This window comes from Clarias gariepinus, chromosome 25, assembly GCF_024256425.1.
Source record: "Clarias gariepinus isolate MV-2021 ecotype Netherlands chromosome 25, CGAR_prim_01v2, whole genome shotgun sequence".
In the NCBI taxonomy this organism is placed as follows: Eukaryota; Metazoa; Chordata; class Actinopteri; order Siluriformes; family Clariidae; genus Clarias; species Clarias gariepinus.
Genome location: NC_071124.1, coordinates 12,339,348 through 12,357,817, shown reverse-complemented (window position 1 = coordinate 12,357,817; position 18,470 = coordinate 12,339,348). Strand labels below are relative to the sequence as shown.

The window sequence follows — 18,470 nt, the reverse complement described above, 5'->3', positions numbered from 1 at the left end:
CACAGACTCCAACTTGTGACCCTGATGCAGCCTGCGAGACCCTGGTTTCAATCGTTATTTGTCCCATTTGTTATCCATATACAGTATGTGCCAGGGTAGGTGTATGATAACCAAATGGGTATTGATTTTAAATTAAAATTAAATGAATTTCTAAGAATTTATGGATCACCTTATGTCTCAATGTCATGGGAAAACAACACCCCATAGAATAGAAAGCCTGAGATGACTGCTGCACTCATGCCACTGGCAGGAGTGATAGTAATCTTGAAGAACCTAAAGAAGGCCTAGCTGTTGGCCAAGCTGATGGCCTCATTACTTTGGCCAACAGCTAAAGTAATGAGGTGCACCAAACCGGTAGGTTTGGAGGATGAAGTGCACCTGTTGATCAAATTCATTTGATCAGCCATATGGTCAAGTAAATTAGATTAAGATTTATTTGTATAGCACTTTTTAACATTGTTCATGGTAACGCAGCTTTATAGAAATAAACATTCTGGAGATAAATAAAAATAAAATTTTGGCTTTTGGATTATGAAGTGAGTAATTAAGTAAATAGAGAAAAATCTTTTTTTTCCCCCAGATTAACATTACCAAAAAATGAAAAAGTTCTCTCACCCAGTCTGTCTGCATAAAATCTGAAAACTAGAACATTGTATTAAAAGTATTCTACCTGCCTAATTTTATGCACATTAAATGAATTTGCCATTTCAGGTAAAAGTCAGATGACAGTTAGTTTTAGTTCCTCCCAATATGTTAAAGGAAGGGTTTTAATTCCTTACACATCTAAAAACACATCTTTAAAACACATCTTTATCACTTTGTCTGTCTGATGGGAAAGTATATTTAGTATGAAAACATTTCTAAATATATAACAAGTGACCTCGTTCTTCCATATGTTTAGAACTAGCTAAGCTGTAAATATCCTACAGAATGAAATATAGAACAGGACAAATTTTTAACAAATGCATATATTGTGTACAGTCTATATGGACCTTCTGTTCAAATGCTGGCTGAAACACACTTACCCTCCATAGGAGTGTTGTTATCAGGCCTGTTGGCAAAGACAACATCCACGTACTCTAACTGTAACCGCTGTAAAGACCCTCTCAAACCTAAAAAGCAAGAGAGAGTAAAGAAATGCAACTTTAGATTAATAAATACTGAATAAATAAATACTGCACCTGTACTGCAATTTACATTCAAGTATGAAAATAGAGGGATCTATAGTCATTGAGAAACATACATTATTAGGTAGCTATTAGATAGACAGTTTTCTTTCTGTATCTCTCTGTCTCTTTCTTTTTCTCTGTGTTTGAATGTGTATGTGTGTGTGTGTGTGTGTGTATGCAAATGTGATGGTTGTCACCTCGAGGTGGTTTGTTCTAATTAATCCCTAGAATAAGCACCACTCTCACCCTGTCTCTTTTCTTTACGCTCTATAATCCCACACGACCTAAGCAAAAGTAATCTGAGTGATCACATCTTCCAAGTGTGTGTGTCACCAGGAGTGTTCTGTATCTGCTGGCTTCATTCATGTAGGTATTATTAGCATAGAGCTATTTCTGCCATTCGCAAGGGATAAACAAGAAATTTCCACCCTGCTAACGCTGTATGAATTGCTGAAAAAGGCAAACAAACCAATACAAAATATTGCTTCTTTATTAAACTAATTTGTTTCGTCTGGTTCAAGCTAAACTTTTAACACTATATGGCTAAAACTATGTGCACACCTCATCATCACAGCCATCTTCAAAATGTTGAAAATTGAAAGCAAGCAAATGCCTAGAATGTATTTGTATGGATTCTGCGCTCTGGATTTGTGAGCCCCAAACCTTTTTTTGTCTGTACACAAAGTTGGGTTCATGCAAAAACATTTTTTTCTTAGTTGGGTATGGTTAAATTAAATACCCTGCACACAGCCCTTAACCTCAAACCTTTGTGATAAATTGAAATGCTGACTGAGGATCAATCAGTGCCTGATTTCACTCCTGCTCTTGTGACTGAGTGGGTAAGAACATTGGACCTAGACCAGAGCCTTGTGGAACACCACATTTTACAGGGGTTAAAATGGAGAAATTTACATTTAACTGACAACACATACAACCAGAGCCTAAGGGATACAAGTCTGTTTACATTTGGGCATTTAGCAGATGCTCTTATCCAGAGCGACTTACATTTTTTAAAATCTTATTACACATCTGAGCAGTTGAGGGTTAAGGGCCTTGCTCAGGGGGCCAACAGGGGCAACTTGGTGGTTGTGGGGTTTGAACCTGGGGTCTTCCGAACCATAGTCCAATGCCTTAACCACTGAGCTACCCCTGGCCCTGTTTAATGCTGCATAAAGGAATTTGTATTTTGAACAGCCTTTGCATAGATGCACATACATAGCAATTTAATAGTTAGGACCTTTATTATCACTGCTTTATGTAGAGCATAGCTGTGTTAGGCATCCAATAAACCTAAGGTCTGCAAAACATTATAATAATGTTGTAGATGTTGGCAGTGGACCTCTTGGGTACTGTAAGTTGTGGGGCCTCCATGAATTATACTTTGTCCAGCACATCCCATGGGTGCTCAGTTGGATTGGAATCTGTTGAGGCCAGTTTGGCAATTTGGGGTTCTTTGCCTGCTAGGCCCTGTGTGTGCATGGCTATAGTGCACTGCATGTTATGAGTACTTTTTTATTATTATCAGAGTTCTTACTTTTTTTAGTAAAACTTTTTTTGTGCTGGATTGACTTTTCGTTGGCTTTTCTGCGAGATTAGACAATTCAGGTTAGCCTTAGGTCCTTGTCAGCATGGGTGAGTCTTGGTACCCATGGTCCTGTCAGCAGTTTATTTACATACAGTATAATTAACTATCAATGTTAATGTTTTGTGGTGTAAAAAATTATGGCTGATCATAAAATGAACATACAACTGCTTTAGATTTAGTATGCTTTAGTAAGCAAACAGCTTGGGTTAACTAATATGTTGATTTGTCATGATATTAATGTAAATTTCAAAAACAGTTAACAATAAATAAAAACATTTGAATGCAAAAAGTTTTAGTCTGCAAATTAAATGTTAGTTTAATCTCTGATAAGAAAATCACTGTAAAATAATATGTGCAACAATAACTAATCTGAATTAAACATGTGTAATGTATTATGCATGTGAAATGTATGTAAGATTTTTTTTGTTATTATCATTTTTAATTGCTCAGTAATAACTGGACACACTTTTTCATGGGTTTTGTGACATCTCAGGTGCTGGAGCGAAAGGAGCAACCTGAGACTACCAAGGCAGCTCAGTTCGACTTGCTGTCTAAACCAGCCAATCAGCTGCTGCCGCTGTGAGTCACTTACGACCACACTGACCTCTGCTCTGACATCTACAGACTCATTCTCTGTTTTCTCTATGTGTGGGCACTTTAGGCTTACAAAAACTTGTATAAATATACAAAATTAAAGATAAAAGCCAGAGAATGTTTTAAAAGACCTACAGGTATAGCAATTGTTAAAATTGTTCCAACAGCTGTTAATTAATTACTAAGATAGATTATGGTCTGAAAATAGTGGAAAAAAACAGTTGCAATGATTGCAAATGTGTTAACCCATAACACATCGAGGTATCCTGGTGTTACTGTCGATCATGTGGAGCGTAGGTAGAGGAAGTGGGCAGAAAGTGCAAAAATGCTAGAAAGATAAGACCATGGAAGGTCTTATGCCAGTGATAGGTAGCTTAAAAAAAACTAAAGAGCAAAACAAAATATTCCGTTTTTGTCAAATAAGGAAGGATTACTGACTCAGTATGATGCAGAGCTCTACTTCCAAACAGGTAATTATTCTGCTTGGCATAACGTTAACTTTGGTGGATTTTTTTTATGGTCCAAAAACTTTTTCCCATGGAGTCACTGCCTACCTGGAGGCTAAACAGTTTTATGTCTATGTATAACATATTTAACAGTTAGTTTTATAGATCTCCTCCAGGTACCATGGTCTTTCCAAAGACACACATTAAAGGGTGATTCTAATTTGGCTGTAGTGGGCAGTATGACAGAGTGTGTGCTTGTAGGTTGCATAGAATGTTGGGGTGCTGTGCAATGACCCCTGGTGTGATGTAATAGGTTATACTGCAGCCAGACATCATTTGCAATGACGGCTTGAACAGATGGATGGATACGTCTTCATTAGACCATAAGCAACTGTCGTTTGTTAATGATTATTAAATTGGTTGCCAAGCAGAATTAATGCTAAGGCGTGGCCATGTTGTTGATGACATTATAACAGTTTAAAGCATGAAACCACAGCTGATAATACATTTTTTGTATGCCTCCTATATTTTTGCCCAGGCAGCATAAATCAGTGTCTTTATGCGAGCAGTAAAAGAGAGCCCCTTTAAGTGTCTTTATCTGTTTGCTTTCAGGATTAGCCAGCTCTTGCCACATTAAGCAGTATAAATGGATCAAGCATGCAAAAAAAAAGGAAAGGAATGTTAAAAAGGTGACATGCAATAAAAAAAACAATTATGACTGAAAAATGTCTACCTTCAATGATGTGCTTCCTCGAGAGACCTCTTTCAGTTTCCGCTCTGGAGAGAGAAAGAGAGAGAGAGAAAGAGAGAGAGAGAGAGAGAGAGAGAGAGCTATTGATCTCAGCATTATAGTAAACTTCTCATGTCATAATTAAAAAACAAACAAACAAACAAACAACTTCTCATTGTTTAATACAATTTTTATCTAAAAATATAAAAAAAATACACACAATGTATTTAATTTAAGTTGATTTAAAAGAAGAAATCAACACAAACTCTGAGTGCTCATACTGTATGATATATCCGCTCTTCCTGAATGCCATTACAGTATACATCCATCCCCTTCATAGATACACTCAGTCTGCATTCATGACAACAAGGAACTGACTCATGACTTCCTACTTCCAACTCCAGAGTGCCCACAGTGTTTGTGTGGATATAAAAATAAGACATGTTTGTTTAATGACTGATTTATTTTAAAAGTGGGTGTAGGGTGTAGGCAGTGATTTGCTGCCAGGAGTGCTGGCAATATGCAATTTAACCCAAAATACTGCACTTAACGAATTCACTGTTTAATTACTCAACTATTCTCTTACTAGCTGGTCATTTGCAAAAATAAATAAATAAATAAATAAATACTGCTGTTTCACATGGCCATGTAATCGCAGTCTGGCTACATCAGGGCTCTAAAATAAATTTTAGCATAGAGATGACAAGATGTTTAAATGTCATGATATTCAGGCACAAAAACATACTATTAGCATTCCACTTCCCCTCTGACTTCTGATTTTACTTCAGGACGTCTGGATATACTTTATTTGGAAGTTTAAAAAAGAAATGCATCAATGCCTTTGCCATCATTTCTGTCCTGTTCATCACCACTAGCAGTATGAATAGTTATGAAACACTACAAGCTGTATGAAGCTGTGGCATCTGTGAATATAAAAATAACCTGCCTCTTATTATGAAATCTGTGTTAATCAAAAGGATTGTGCTCTGTTGTCAGTTATGTGTACTAATACTTATATCTTAGAGCAGCAGTAAAATGTTTTACAAGACAAAAAAGCTATACCTGTGAAAAAGGTTTGTCTTTTTATTGGAAAACAGTATATTTTTGGACTGGCATTGGATCAGTTGTATAAAGAAAAAACACATGGACTATAATAATAAGTAGTTATATACTGTACACTGTGTGTCCAAATGTTCGTAGACACCTGATCATTACACTCATATGTGGGTCTTCCCCACAACTTGAAAGAGCACAGTTGTACTGTAGAGGATGTTTATTTATGCTGTATCATTATATGATTTCCCTTCACTGTAACTAACAGGTCCAACTCTGTTCCATTCCTGTGCATAAGGGAGGTCCATAAAGACATGGAGACCAAGGGTGGAATAGAAGACCTCAAGTGGCCTGCACACAACCCTGACCTCAACCCCATTTGCGATGTACTGCAATCCCAACCACACTCCAGACCTTCCTACCCATCATCAGTGCCTGACCTTACTAATTGTCATGTGACTGAATGGACAACATATACTGTAAAGCAAAAAATCAAAAACAAAACAAAGCAGGGGGACATTTGGAACAGTATGCTTAATAAGCAAGTATGGTTGTCCTGGTCAGGTGTTCACAAACATTTGGCCATTCAGGCCAATTCAATCGTTCAAAAAGATCAAAACTAAGTAGCTGTACCAGGAAATCTGGTGTCATCATCATCATTATTATCATTATCATCATCATTATCATCATCATCAAACGAAACAAAAGCGAGAGCTATATTATACTTCTAAATCATATATTTTAGGGTCTAGCTATACAAGGACAATAAAAGGGGACCTAAAAGAGCATATGGTACTGCCACATTTGTAAATCCTATGTCAAGTAAGACATAAATAGGCAGAAATTGCAGTTGGAATTGCTCTATAAACATTTCTATCCTACTTCTTCTGGCATTAAGTAAGTGATGAAAGCTATGACCAGTTTGTCATACCTTACACAACATTCCAAAATAAGCTAAATGCGATTCAAAGCATTTTGCTCAACTCAATTTCAGCTTAAACCGAAGAGTTAGGGATTAGTAAAGACACCTGGATGAGAGGGAAAACATCTTCAAGGTCATATAACACAATCCAGCCTGACTTGCTACAACAAAACAGACTTTTGACAGACTTTGAACCAGATCTGATGATTCTGAGTAATAGATCAGTGCATGCTTTTTCATCTGAAGTGGAACAGTGTTTCCTGTTGTTCGAATTTTAATGCCATCTCGCTCCTCGTTTTGCTCAACCTCCACCTAATCCCCTGTTATGAGACAGAATTTAAAATGTGTCTGCTCTGATTGGAGAAGTTTCAACCCTGCTTGATGGAATTGATTTTCAGCTTAGAGACTAATGCATATAGATTAGCATCCTTTTACCTCACAAAATTCTTCAATTCTCACACTCGCACACACGTAATAGGCTTGGGATGACCTGTCCGTTTAAAATGGATTCAATCTAGTTATAGCATGGTGATGTCAATTCTCATTTCTTATTGGACAGATGTTGGATAATTTTCCATGACGGTAGATCTCCTTAGATGTCGTGTCAAGCTGTAAATTAGGTTTGCTTGGAAGAGAACCTCTTGGTAAAGTGCCATGTGCTTTGCTTTTACACTTTAAAGAATGATATATGCTTTTTCTTTATCTTGTGATCTTCTAGCGAGATAATCTATCCAAATAAACTGTGGAGGTTATAACTGTTTATAGCTGCTTTGACATAGGCAAGGAATTTAACTTTTAAACAGACATTCCATGACATAAACTGCAAAGAGATACAAATTATACATAAGTAGTTTACTTACTTTCCTCCCCAGTAAAGTTTGGTAGTGATCACTAGACTCGATCTCCTGCGCACACATATGATATGGACCATAATGAGTTAGAAACATCAAATCATTTCATTAATGTTTATGTTCAACCATAAGATAAATTAAATAATCCTACACATTGTGACCCAAACACTATCCACCCCAAACGTATTTAAACAATTTATGCCATATTACCATTGCAACCTCCATGTAACAATCCATGGATTTCTTGCAATATGAACTGATCAGCCATAACATAACACCACAAAACAGTAGCACATTAAAATATTGATCATATACCGGGAAACTGCTGACAGGATCATGGGAACCCAAGGCTCATTTGTGTCTGCAGAAAGCAAGGCTAGCCCGTCTGATCCGATCCGACAGAAAAGCCAATGCAGCACAACTCAGTGAAAAAAAGTCAATGATGGCTATGATAGGAAGGCAACAGTGCACTACAGCCTGCTGCGCATGAGGCCTAACAGGCAAAGAATCCAAATTCCCCAGATCTCAATCCGATCGAGGACCCATGAAATGTACCAGACAAACACATCCAATCCATAGAGGCCCCACCCCACAGCCTGCAGCATCCCAAAGATCTGGTGCCGTAGACACAGGGAGAACCTATACAATACTACACATAATATTTTGCATTGTAATGTTATGGCTGATTGGTGTACAATATTGGTGTAATTCTTTTCAGCGGCCTTATACCTCCAGCATTTCTTCTTGATGATATTTCCAAGAATGATTTCAGCTCTGTGAAGAGGATAACACACATTAAGTATAACTAAGCTTGCATCATATCTCTCTGCACCAATTATTAGTCTCAGTAAGAGTTTAGACTTTTTATTCATACACACACCCTTACACACACACACGCACACATATATATATATGTATACACACACACTGTATATATAGTTTTTTGGATGTATTTAAATGTATTTAATTGTAAAAATTCTGTTCTTAGTTGCAGTCGGGGCTACATTTTTGCAAGCTCAGTCTGCTTTGCTGAATGACAGTGACCGGCCTGGGAGGCTGACGAGTGCTGGGAATCCAGCCAACATGTTTTCTCAGAGTATCACTGGCCGTCTAAACGAGCTCGGAGAAGGGCACTAAGTTACAGCCACTTTATACACAATACTACTTTACCATCAGGTTAAATATCTTCTCACAGACTTCTAGCCGGAACTGATAAGCCTTCTCCTGATTAAAGGGTAGATGTTTAGCCAATTGTGTCACCCACGAGCTATCATGTCAATCCAGTTTACAAATTCTTCAATTAACTGAGAGTTTTGTTCAGACTTTGGGATACTGTAAGTTTATGCGTAGTGCAGGTTTAATGATACTATGCATTTAAAATAGAAAAAAATAAGTGTGTGTTGCATATCAGTTCAACTGTGTGAAATTCTCACAGAGCAGAACGATCATACTCACTTTCCGGCTGAGTAAACCTCAGCTGTGTCGAAGAGGTTAACCCCATTCTCATAGGCTATAGTCATGAGCTGCTCTGCTACCTACACACAAACACAATCAGACAGTTACTGTATACACACAAGAAATAATATACTATTAGCACTTTGGTTCAGGTGTGGTAAGCTAATATTATTCACACAGTGCATTGAGCTGTGTGTTCTTTTTCTACATGTCCATGCATAAAGTCTTCATTAAATTATTGTTCACAGAGATGCAATATTATGTAATTTAACATAAACTAGTCACATCTGTGAGAGCTAATAATAACACATACGTTCATTTCTTATCTTTTTTTTGCATAAATCTGCCCTTCTATTTTTTGTCTTTGTTGGAATTCAAATTAGTTTCATTGTATTATTAATTCTATTAAATACAATATTGCAAAAGCATACACATCATGGCAACAACTAATACAACTGATGGATTAATAATTACAATAATAATAATAATAACAACATACTGAGTGATTACAGTAGGTATTAGAATTAGGTAAATTGATGATTTGCTCTCTCTCTCTCTCTCTCTCTCTCTCTCTCTCTCTCTCCCCTCCCTCCTCTCTCCTTCCGATGATGTGCATGATTTGTGTGTTATTATTTTGAGTGACAGTGACTATAGGGTGTTGTTTGGATTTGACCATGAAGGCAACAGCGACAATTGTAGACATTATTAATTTAGACAGCTTACTATAGAGCAACAAAAAGGGGGATGTTCCATGTTCCCAACCTCCACTTTAATTTGATTAGATAGCCCCACCCTGACGTTGTTCGACACCCAAGACCTCGCCTCTGGGGACAGTGAGTTTTCTGCAGGAGCCTTTATGATGGATGATTGACTAATGGGACTGTGTCTATGCCCCAGTGAATGTCAGAGACAGCAAGAACCCACGCAGAACATAGCTATTGTTAGTAAGAGAGCACCACAGAATGATTCATATGTGGTGTTACTATAGAGCCTGGTGGCTTCTGGCACTGAGAATGAGCTCTGTTTGGCTGAGAGATTATTCTTTTATTTTAAATAAAATGTTGCTGCATGTGTATGCATGTTTGTTAGGTGTCCCCACCTCATCAGAAATCTGACCCCCAAATGTCACCCATGTTCCTGGAAGAAAGAGGGGAAAAGATTAGAATTTCATAACAGACAAATTAGAAGAAAACAGTTAAGGACCTGATCACAAATGAAAGAGAGTAGTCCGACTATTTAATGGATTATTTAATGGCTGGTAATTTTATTTTTGATGATGATAATAATAATTACATTTTGGTAACTCTGATAATGTACTTACCCCATTCAATTTTACATTTTTTATTAGTGCAGTACATGCTAATCCATCTTGAACTGTGTCCAAATCTTACAGTCATTGTTCGCATCAGTGTGAAAAGCATGACCCTCAGACATCTGTTTTTTTCTGCATTGACTTTGCCTACAGACTACAACACCCATGATTCATGACTTGTATGTGGCCCTGGGTGAAAGTATTGTATTGAGTCATCACTGTAGCAGTCCTGGTTTTTCTGTCCCCTGTCAGATCCACTTAATATCCCCTTAAACATCAGAATTTATGGATTATAATATTTGACTTTCCTCATATGTGTTCTCTCTCTCTCTTTCTCTCTCTCTCTCTCTCTCTGACTATCTATACCTAAAATCAATTACAAATTGCATCCTGCACAACCGTCTTTAGTGTTTCAGTGGCAATGGTGGCAAGGGCAAGTTAACGATGGTGCAAATAAACTCCAAATAATATTCAGCAAGAGGAAGTTAGGCTGGTGGAAACATCTTCTTGATGAAAAGAGAAGCCAAAGCACAGTTTGAACTCATAGCAAGGCTACGGTAATTTACATCACCCCTTTTCCCTTCTTTACCACTGCAAAAATGTATATCTGAAAGCACAATGTTTTAAGCCACTGGATTCCAAATCAGACAAGAGAATGAATTAGAGGCTACAAGTGGGCACAGCATGCCTCGTATTTTGAAATATTCTGTAAACATGCTTCGATGTTTTATTTTCAATTTGGCCATAATCAAAGCTCTGCAGTCTGCCCACCATATGCTGAAAAATTGCTTTGATAACCATTTTATATTGCATTGGTAGTGTCCAGAGACTTAATGTAATGTCCCAGGCTAGAAATCAATAGCTGCTTCAACATCTTTAAAACATACAGTTCACTAACACTTTTTAGATTCATTAAGACACACACCAACTGTAGATCTATTGTATATACAGGTATATTATCTATTCATTTGTAATTGCTTATGAGCACTTTTTTTATATTAAAGCTTGAAAAATCATAATAACCTGCTCTTGAGGTTATTACATTGGCATTATCTAAAGGGGGTATTTGTTATATAAGGTGAGATGCAACTTTATTAATCCTGTAGGAAATTTTTTAGGTCAAAATAGGACAAAAATCTACTTGGCTTGTTTAGGGTCTGGTCGTTACAAAAATGGAAAAGGCATAAAAAGCAGGCAATGTCTGAAAATTTATAAAAATGAATTTTTGGTTAATATCTTCCTTTTAAAGCTTTTATTCTCCATACAGGAATTTTATTTCATTGGATTTGACATTACAACTAGAATTAAATGTGACTTGCAAAACCATTTCCCATCGACTCGTTTCAGCCCTGCTCTGTCTTAGCTGGGTGAGCTAATTACTGCAAAGCATTTTGTGCCTGTCATGGGTTATAAATTAAACATTAATAGGAGAAAGCTTAACAAGAGGATTAGCTGAGCAGATGTCAGTTAAAGCATTGAATTATGCAATGCTCCAGACACAGTGGAAGCTGATGATTGAAATCTGAGTTGTTGAAACAAGAGAAGGAACCTTTCATTCATCTATGAAACTGTTGCCTTTTGTACTCAAAGGAGAGCTATATCTCACCTAATAGGATTATTTCAATTTTTGTTTTGTGGTTTAGCTTCCAAACTGGCTCATCACTTATTCATAAAGCCATTGATTAGTCAGGAAACTTGGAGAGAGTGGTGAGAGACGCAAAAAAGAGAGAAGCTCTCTGCTGTGAACTGGAAAATGAAGAGCTCAAGCTCACAGCCAGAGACTTATGATGGTCTTATAATTGGCTAAAGACTTACCAAGCCCCAAACATGATACCCGCAATCCAGATTTCCCAAGATTCCTGTGAAATAAAGGACACAGAAAAGAGATATCAATCAGTTAAGCTGGCATAGGGTGGTTGAATACTCATTTGCCTGGTGTAACAAAGAAAGTTAATTGAAATAGCAAATCTATGTTTTATTCCATTCATGAGACTTTGTAGAAATAGCATTTCCGCAGTAAAAATCAGTTTTGGCGTTTATGATGCTAAATCATAAAACCCTGCTTTAACGCACTGAAAAGTGGCTGATAACGGTAAAAAAAAGAATTGGGCCAAAACATCAAAACAAAACCTCACTCATCACTCACTCGTCATCTATACCGCATAATCCGGTTTACAGGGGAACTGGAGCCCATCCCAGGAGCCTTAGAGCATTGGGGGGGGGGGGGTACACCCTGGACAGAGTGCCACTTTGTAAACTCCAGTCAGTCTAACCTGCATGTCTTTGAAATAAAATTTAATAAAATTAAATAAGATGGCACAGTGGGCAGTGTGGTGCTCTAAAGCCTCTTAAAAACACCCGAGTGGTCACTTCCAAGGTACTGGTATACTGTATATGGTATGTACATGGTCCCCTTTGATGGACTGCTGTCTGGGGTGAATTCTCTTGCATTGTGTTCATATGCCCTTCTCTGGATTCACTGTGATTCTAATCAGGATGAAGCTGTTGCAAATGATAACCGTTTCAAGTTTACAACCAAGTTCCAAGTTCATTGTCATATGAAGAATAAAGAAAACATGTTACCTTTGTACAATAAAATTCTCTCTTTGCTGTTTACAATAAATGCCACAAAAAATAAATATCGGTATAGAATAGGTATAGAACTGGTACATACTGTATGCATGCAGAGTAGAGTATGAAACCAGATATATGCCCAAACGTCTGCAATGAATGTGTAATGATTGTGCAGTCTAGTGGAATACTGTGCATAATAACTGGGTCTTCAACTTTTTTTTTTTTGCATTGACATGATTGCAAATGAATACTGTTTGGTTTTATTTATATTATCATTTTTTATAAATCTAAAAAAAAAACATGTAGCAGAGTGGGTGTGGTTGTGACTAGCAGGAGCCATAGAGGAAAAGGATCATACTGTAGTAATGCATGAACGAACGCACCTGTATGTAATGAACTAGTATGTGTAGTGTTTCAGTCGGTGTATTGGAAATCCTTTAAGACAGCATCACTGCTGTGAGCAACCTGCCCATGAACTTTACTGTGACAGACTTGCGAGAGCAGTAAGAGGAACCCAGGACATTGGAAGGGACTTGGGACAATGAGGGGGATCCAGGGGCATTGGGGAGTTTTGGAGAAATGGCAAAGCAGTGAGGAAAACCCAATGCAAAAAAGAGACCTAATCTCTCTTTGGCCCATAAATAAAATGAGCACTGTAGAGCAGGGAGGGAATGCAGAATACTGGCATTTAGGAAGGATCAGCACTAATATGGATGCTCCTCACGTCCTGCTGCTGTGGAGAACTGAGCTTGTTGTGTGTTTTATGGTCCTGATGCAATTCTAAGTCGATCTTAACACCATATCAATCTGCACAGCTCTTAATAGTGACATGAATAAATGGCCAATGAAAATATCGGTCATTACTGTAGATTTTACAGAACAGTGTGATTTAAGAAAGGCTGCCCTGTTTTAATCTTAGTGAAAAATAAGGAAGGTATTTCCCTCTCCTTCTGTCTTGCTCCCTTTTTCTCTGTTTTTCACAGCAGTTTAATGCTTCCTGCAGTGACTCTTCATCAGTTGAAATAATGCCATTAAATTGTTTTATGTCTTCACCCATTTGCACTTATAGCACAATACCACCCTGCAGTAGATATCACATTAAGGATATTTAGAGTTACTTTTGTTCATCAGAGTGCCAGTGTTCTGCTGGTCGTGAAGGTTTTCTAATGCACTTAGAATCTCTAGCATGTATTGCTTAGTCTAATTTTACATTGTGGAAAATGTGGCATACTGATAAGTGGTGTGTTGCCAAAGCTGTATCATCTGTGAAGGTACACACGGGTACAGTATACTGTATAATGTACACTGATCATCCATAATAAATAAACCTTCAAATATTATACTCAAGTTCCTCTTGTAACAACACCACTGAATACAGGCCTCCATAAGAACTCTGAAGGTGTGCTCTGCAAGGTGGGCCTCCATTAGATATACCTACTGTATAGCAGTAAACTTGCATATAATGGATAATCAGGGTTCACAATGTCATGTGGTGTTAATGTTATGGCTGAGCGGCCTTCACCAATCTGCCATAATGTTAAAGTGCAAAACATTAAGCCCAATATTGTTATAATATACAGTAAGGTTCCCCTTGCGCCAACTGTGGTGTCTGGCCCTGGGATGTTAGCAGTGGGAGTTTGGGGGCTGTGGGTTACAAGTTGGGACTGCTGTGGATTGGATATATTTATCAAGCACATTACAGAGATGCTCAGTTGGATTGTGACCTGGGGAATTTAAAGGCTTGATCAACAATCTTAAACTTACTGCCTGTAAAGCCTCATAAACAGCAGGCTGTGATGCACTGAGTGTTCAAAATTTTCAGAATAGTTAGACCGTATTAAGGGGATGCTCCCAGGCCTTAAAATACTTAATTATTAAGTCACGATTCTTATAACATGCAATAAAAAATATGCATGGCTATTAGCTACTAAGTAATACATTTCCAATGGATGGAAGGATTTCAAGATCTCGTTGACATAGCACATGCAAAAACACTGGAAATATGTATATTTATGGTTTGACTGTATGTGAAGTCCAGGTTTACTGCTCCTTCATCAATGATCTTCAGCTTATCAAAACATTTGAAAGTATGAGAACTCTGCATTAGCAAAAACTGCACTGAACACATTTCAAGGCCACCTGTGGTCCACGTCAGAGGAACTAGTGGCACTGGCATTTTTTGGCGATGGCAATGATGTTGACATCAAATGCTAGCTGGTGAGTTGTTTAAGTACTTTTGGTTTTCGGAATCCACTGAAAAAGAACCACTACTGCTGATCCAGTCTAAAGAACATCAGTCACCCAAACACTTTGTTCAACATCTAGACTTACTTACCAAGGATGCATCAAACTGGGAATATAACATCATATTGAGAATGGGCAAAAATTCTGTGTACAGCTTTAGGGTTGTGAATGACATTGTGGAACGTGGTGTGGCTTTGATGGACGACTACAATAAGCTTTACACCAACAGCGAAGAACAGAAACAGTTTTTGTATTCAGTCGATACAGACACAGTCATCCGGACAGAAATATTTCTACAATATTTCCTTCTTATGAAACTATTTTTGGAAAAGTAAATAATATTCAAACTCGTGTTTCTACTAACAGTTAAAAACTTTTGAATAGGTGTTGTTATACTGTAAATGCTGTGACAGCTGGTGCTACTTGGTATAACAAATCTCTGCTTGTTATCAGTAGTAAAAAAAAGTTTTACAAAGTTCTTCTAAACTTCTAAATATGCATGACATTTCACCATAATTTCACAGATTTATTTTTATATTGTTAGAAATCAAAGTGTGACTTTTGGTTTCTGAGCTAGACAATTTATGTCAACCAAGACTCCAGGGTCCTCCGTTCAATCCTAAGCTTGGTAGAGGTTAAATGCCTAGTTCTTTTTTTATTATTTTTAAAACTTAAATAAGTTTTATGCTCACCAACATTTTAAATTCTAAATTACATTCTTGGCATTTGAACAAGTATATGAATATAATGCATCTCAGGTCACCTCCTGGTTATTGGATATATTGTATACTGTAATTGTGTTTATTTCTGGCAACATACACAAGATACATTAAATAAAAATTCAAAACATAACACAAAATGTGATATCCAAGCATCATTAAACAGTTGACTGCACAAGATTCAGCATTCAGTTCATGTAGTTTGCAAATGCACCTGTTACTAAACCGAGCACTAGATGATCCAAGGCTGTGCCTCTGAGTCACATTTATGAATTTCAAGACTAAATCCTATTACCTAGTTCTATATTTATACAGTTGTGATTGTTTATGCTATTTGATTTTGTTATGGTGAACACTACACTGCCTATTAAACGTGTTATAACTCTTTATATCAGTATTTCATATAATTTTTGCTGATGTTGATTGTGCAAGGAGTTTTTTTCCAGGTTGAGAAAAAAATGCACTCAAATTTAAATGCTCTTTTTCCAGATGTGATTTTGACTGTACAGACCATCTGACAGTGGCATCACTAGTAAGTGACACCAACATTTTTTTGCAGTGTTTCATCAGAAATATTGTTGTACTTGTGCATGTACTGAAAGCATGCCCTATGGTCAGTATTGCTGCTTGTTTTTTTATAGTCTTACATTTTGTCATATTTTCTTTGTATTTAGCTACAATATTGTAGCAATTAATATTTGTTACCCTTCAGGAAAAGAAACTACTTGGAATGAAGTAAGTGAAGAAAAGGAAATAAACACAGTGTACAGTGTGTCTGCACATGCTATAGGCATGCACTCCTATTTTTGTTACTGCTTGTGTTTTTTAGTTGCTGATTAATCCCAAACAATATTACGGTTCTGTTTGGTGAGATATAGAGGAAGTTTGTGCGGAGAAGGATGTGACACACATCCAGATTTACCATACTGGCTAAAACAAACCACAATGATGTCACTGCACTCCAAAAGTCAACGAATAAGAAAACTGTTGATGGAATTTACTTATGATTGTTTGATGATTGGATGTGATTGGATGATTGATGATTTGAGGATCGGCCTTATGTAGTTTTGATGAATGACAGCACTGATCTTCAGTGTAATATTCAGACATTCCATAACATAAACTTTAACTATTTTGTTTGGCTTTATTTATTTTATGCTATTTTTTCCTTTAATTGCTTTTTGATATCGTGCCATTTTTTTGTGGTATATTCATCCAAATTCACACCACCCATGTTAGAGCTGAGCTGCCACCTGTTAAAGGCAGCAGGCTGCGTGACGCACGCTGCATGCTCACACATCTCTGTCAATTATCATTATGAAACAAACAGTTGAAAACTTGTCATGTAACTCAGCTGGAGGGAACAAGAGAATGCAATGATTATTTGAGCACTTTCTGCATGGATGCTCTACCAACACACATGATTTCAGGTGTAAACAGTGGGTTGTTTTGCTTGCTAAGGGAGAGAACAGGGTTATACTTTTTAAAGGCAGTGTGCAATGTATAGATTTTTCCTCCCTTGGTGATCCAAAAAAAAAGAAGTTTTTATTATGATCTGTAGGAAGGATATTAAACAGATGACAGTATATTATGTCAGTGGTACCTTAGGGGACAGTAATGGGCGCTGACAGTTATGAAGTATTACAAAGATGGTATCTGAAAGCTGTGTCTGGTTTTGCGGCGCTTTTACCAAAATCTCTTTTCTTGCCTGACATATTTGTTGATTACGCAGCAGTTTTTCAGTCTCTGTACAAAAACATCACGTCACTGAAGATCGCTGATGCAAAGTGTGAACAAGGCTGTAGATACAGGTTATACAAGTACTGGAGGTGATGCAGTGATGCAAAACCAAGAGAGAAGGAAAATTCAAGGGTAAACATTACAGCAGCAACACATCACATAAAACAAATCACCTTCCTTTGCACGCAACCATCTGTGAATAATTATTAATATTATCAAAAACAAGAACTCATGTACTATATCACTTTTCTGTGAAAAAATGCAACCCTATACTTAACCTGTACATATGATACTCAGTATCAAAGTTGATATCTAAAAAGCACAAATATGACTTAAATTTATAAAGCTATTTTTTTGACATATACTCTAAAAAATGTAAATGGTGAATAAACACCCAGCTTTTAAAAAACTAAAAGAAAGACATTGTTAAAGACAGATGTCAATTCAAAATAATAAATGAACACATCTGGAAAAACAAATGAGTTTGTTGAAAGAGCAAAAAGGCCTTGTGTGTAAAAAAAACAACAAAAAAAACAGTTACTTTAACAGCTAATTGAGTTAACACGTAAGTGTTTTTGGAGTATTTTAATGCTGCTCAAGATTTCAAACTTAACCAGGTATCAGTGTGTAGGGAAGCGGGTTGGTTTTGAACCCACCATCATTTGCGATCCTAAAATAAAATCTTTTTTAGATGTTTGGAGTTGCAGGGGCGTGAAACCTTCAGGAAGCTCAGGACACAAGGCATTGGACATGCTGGCTGGTGTGTCAACCCATCGCAGAGCACAAGCAGCCAAACACTGACTTACACCCTAAGGGGAATACAAAAATCTTTGGACAATGAGGAAATTGAAGTAACCAGAGGAAACCTGAGGGAACTTCAACCTCTAAACACACAGACAAACTATGCTAGATACCAACCCTAAGCTGGAGATGCGGGGCAAGGGTGCTAACTGCTGAGCCACTGTGCTGTCCTCAGGAGCGTACACAGCATACCAAATTCACACTCATGTAAAGAGTGGAAGAGACTGTTTTTGTTCATGATAGCTTTTGCAAAGTACACATTGCAGTGTGTATTT

At 37.2% G+C, this 18,470-nt stretch overlaps 1 protein-coding gene across 1 annotated transcript in view; it reads right to left on the bottom strand.

The window, feature by feature from the left end:
- kcnab1b (potassium voltage-gated channel subfamily A regulatory beta subunit 1b) overlaps nucleotides 1-18,470 on the bottom strand; it is a 59,217-nt gene that overhangs the window by 24,170 nt on the left and 16,577 nt on the right. Inside the window, exons 2-8 of the mRNA XM_053486566.1 lie at nucleotides 11,933-11,976; nucleotides 9,905-9,942; nucleotides 8,806-8,885; nucleotides 8,080-8,124; nucleotides 7,360-7,404; nucleotides 4,528-4,571; nucleotides 1,026-1,112 (exon numbers count right to left, since the gene is read on the bottom strand). Coding sequence (XP_053342541.1) covers nucleotides 1,026-1,112; nucleotides 4,528-4,571; nucleotides 7,360-7,404; nucleotides 8,080-8,124; nucleotides 8,806-8,885; nucleotides 9,905-9,942; nucleotides 11,933-11,976 — 383 coding nt within the window. The remainder of the gene's footprint in view (nucleotides 1-1,025; nucleotides 1,113-4,527; nucleotides 4,572-7,359; nucleotides 7,405-8,079; nucleotides 8,125-8,805; nucleotides 8,886-9,904; nucleotides 9,943-11,932; nucleotides 11,977-18,470) is intronic.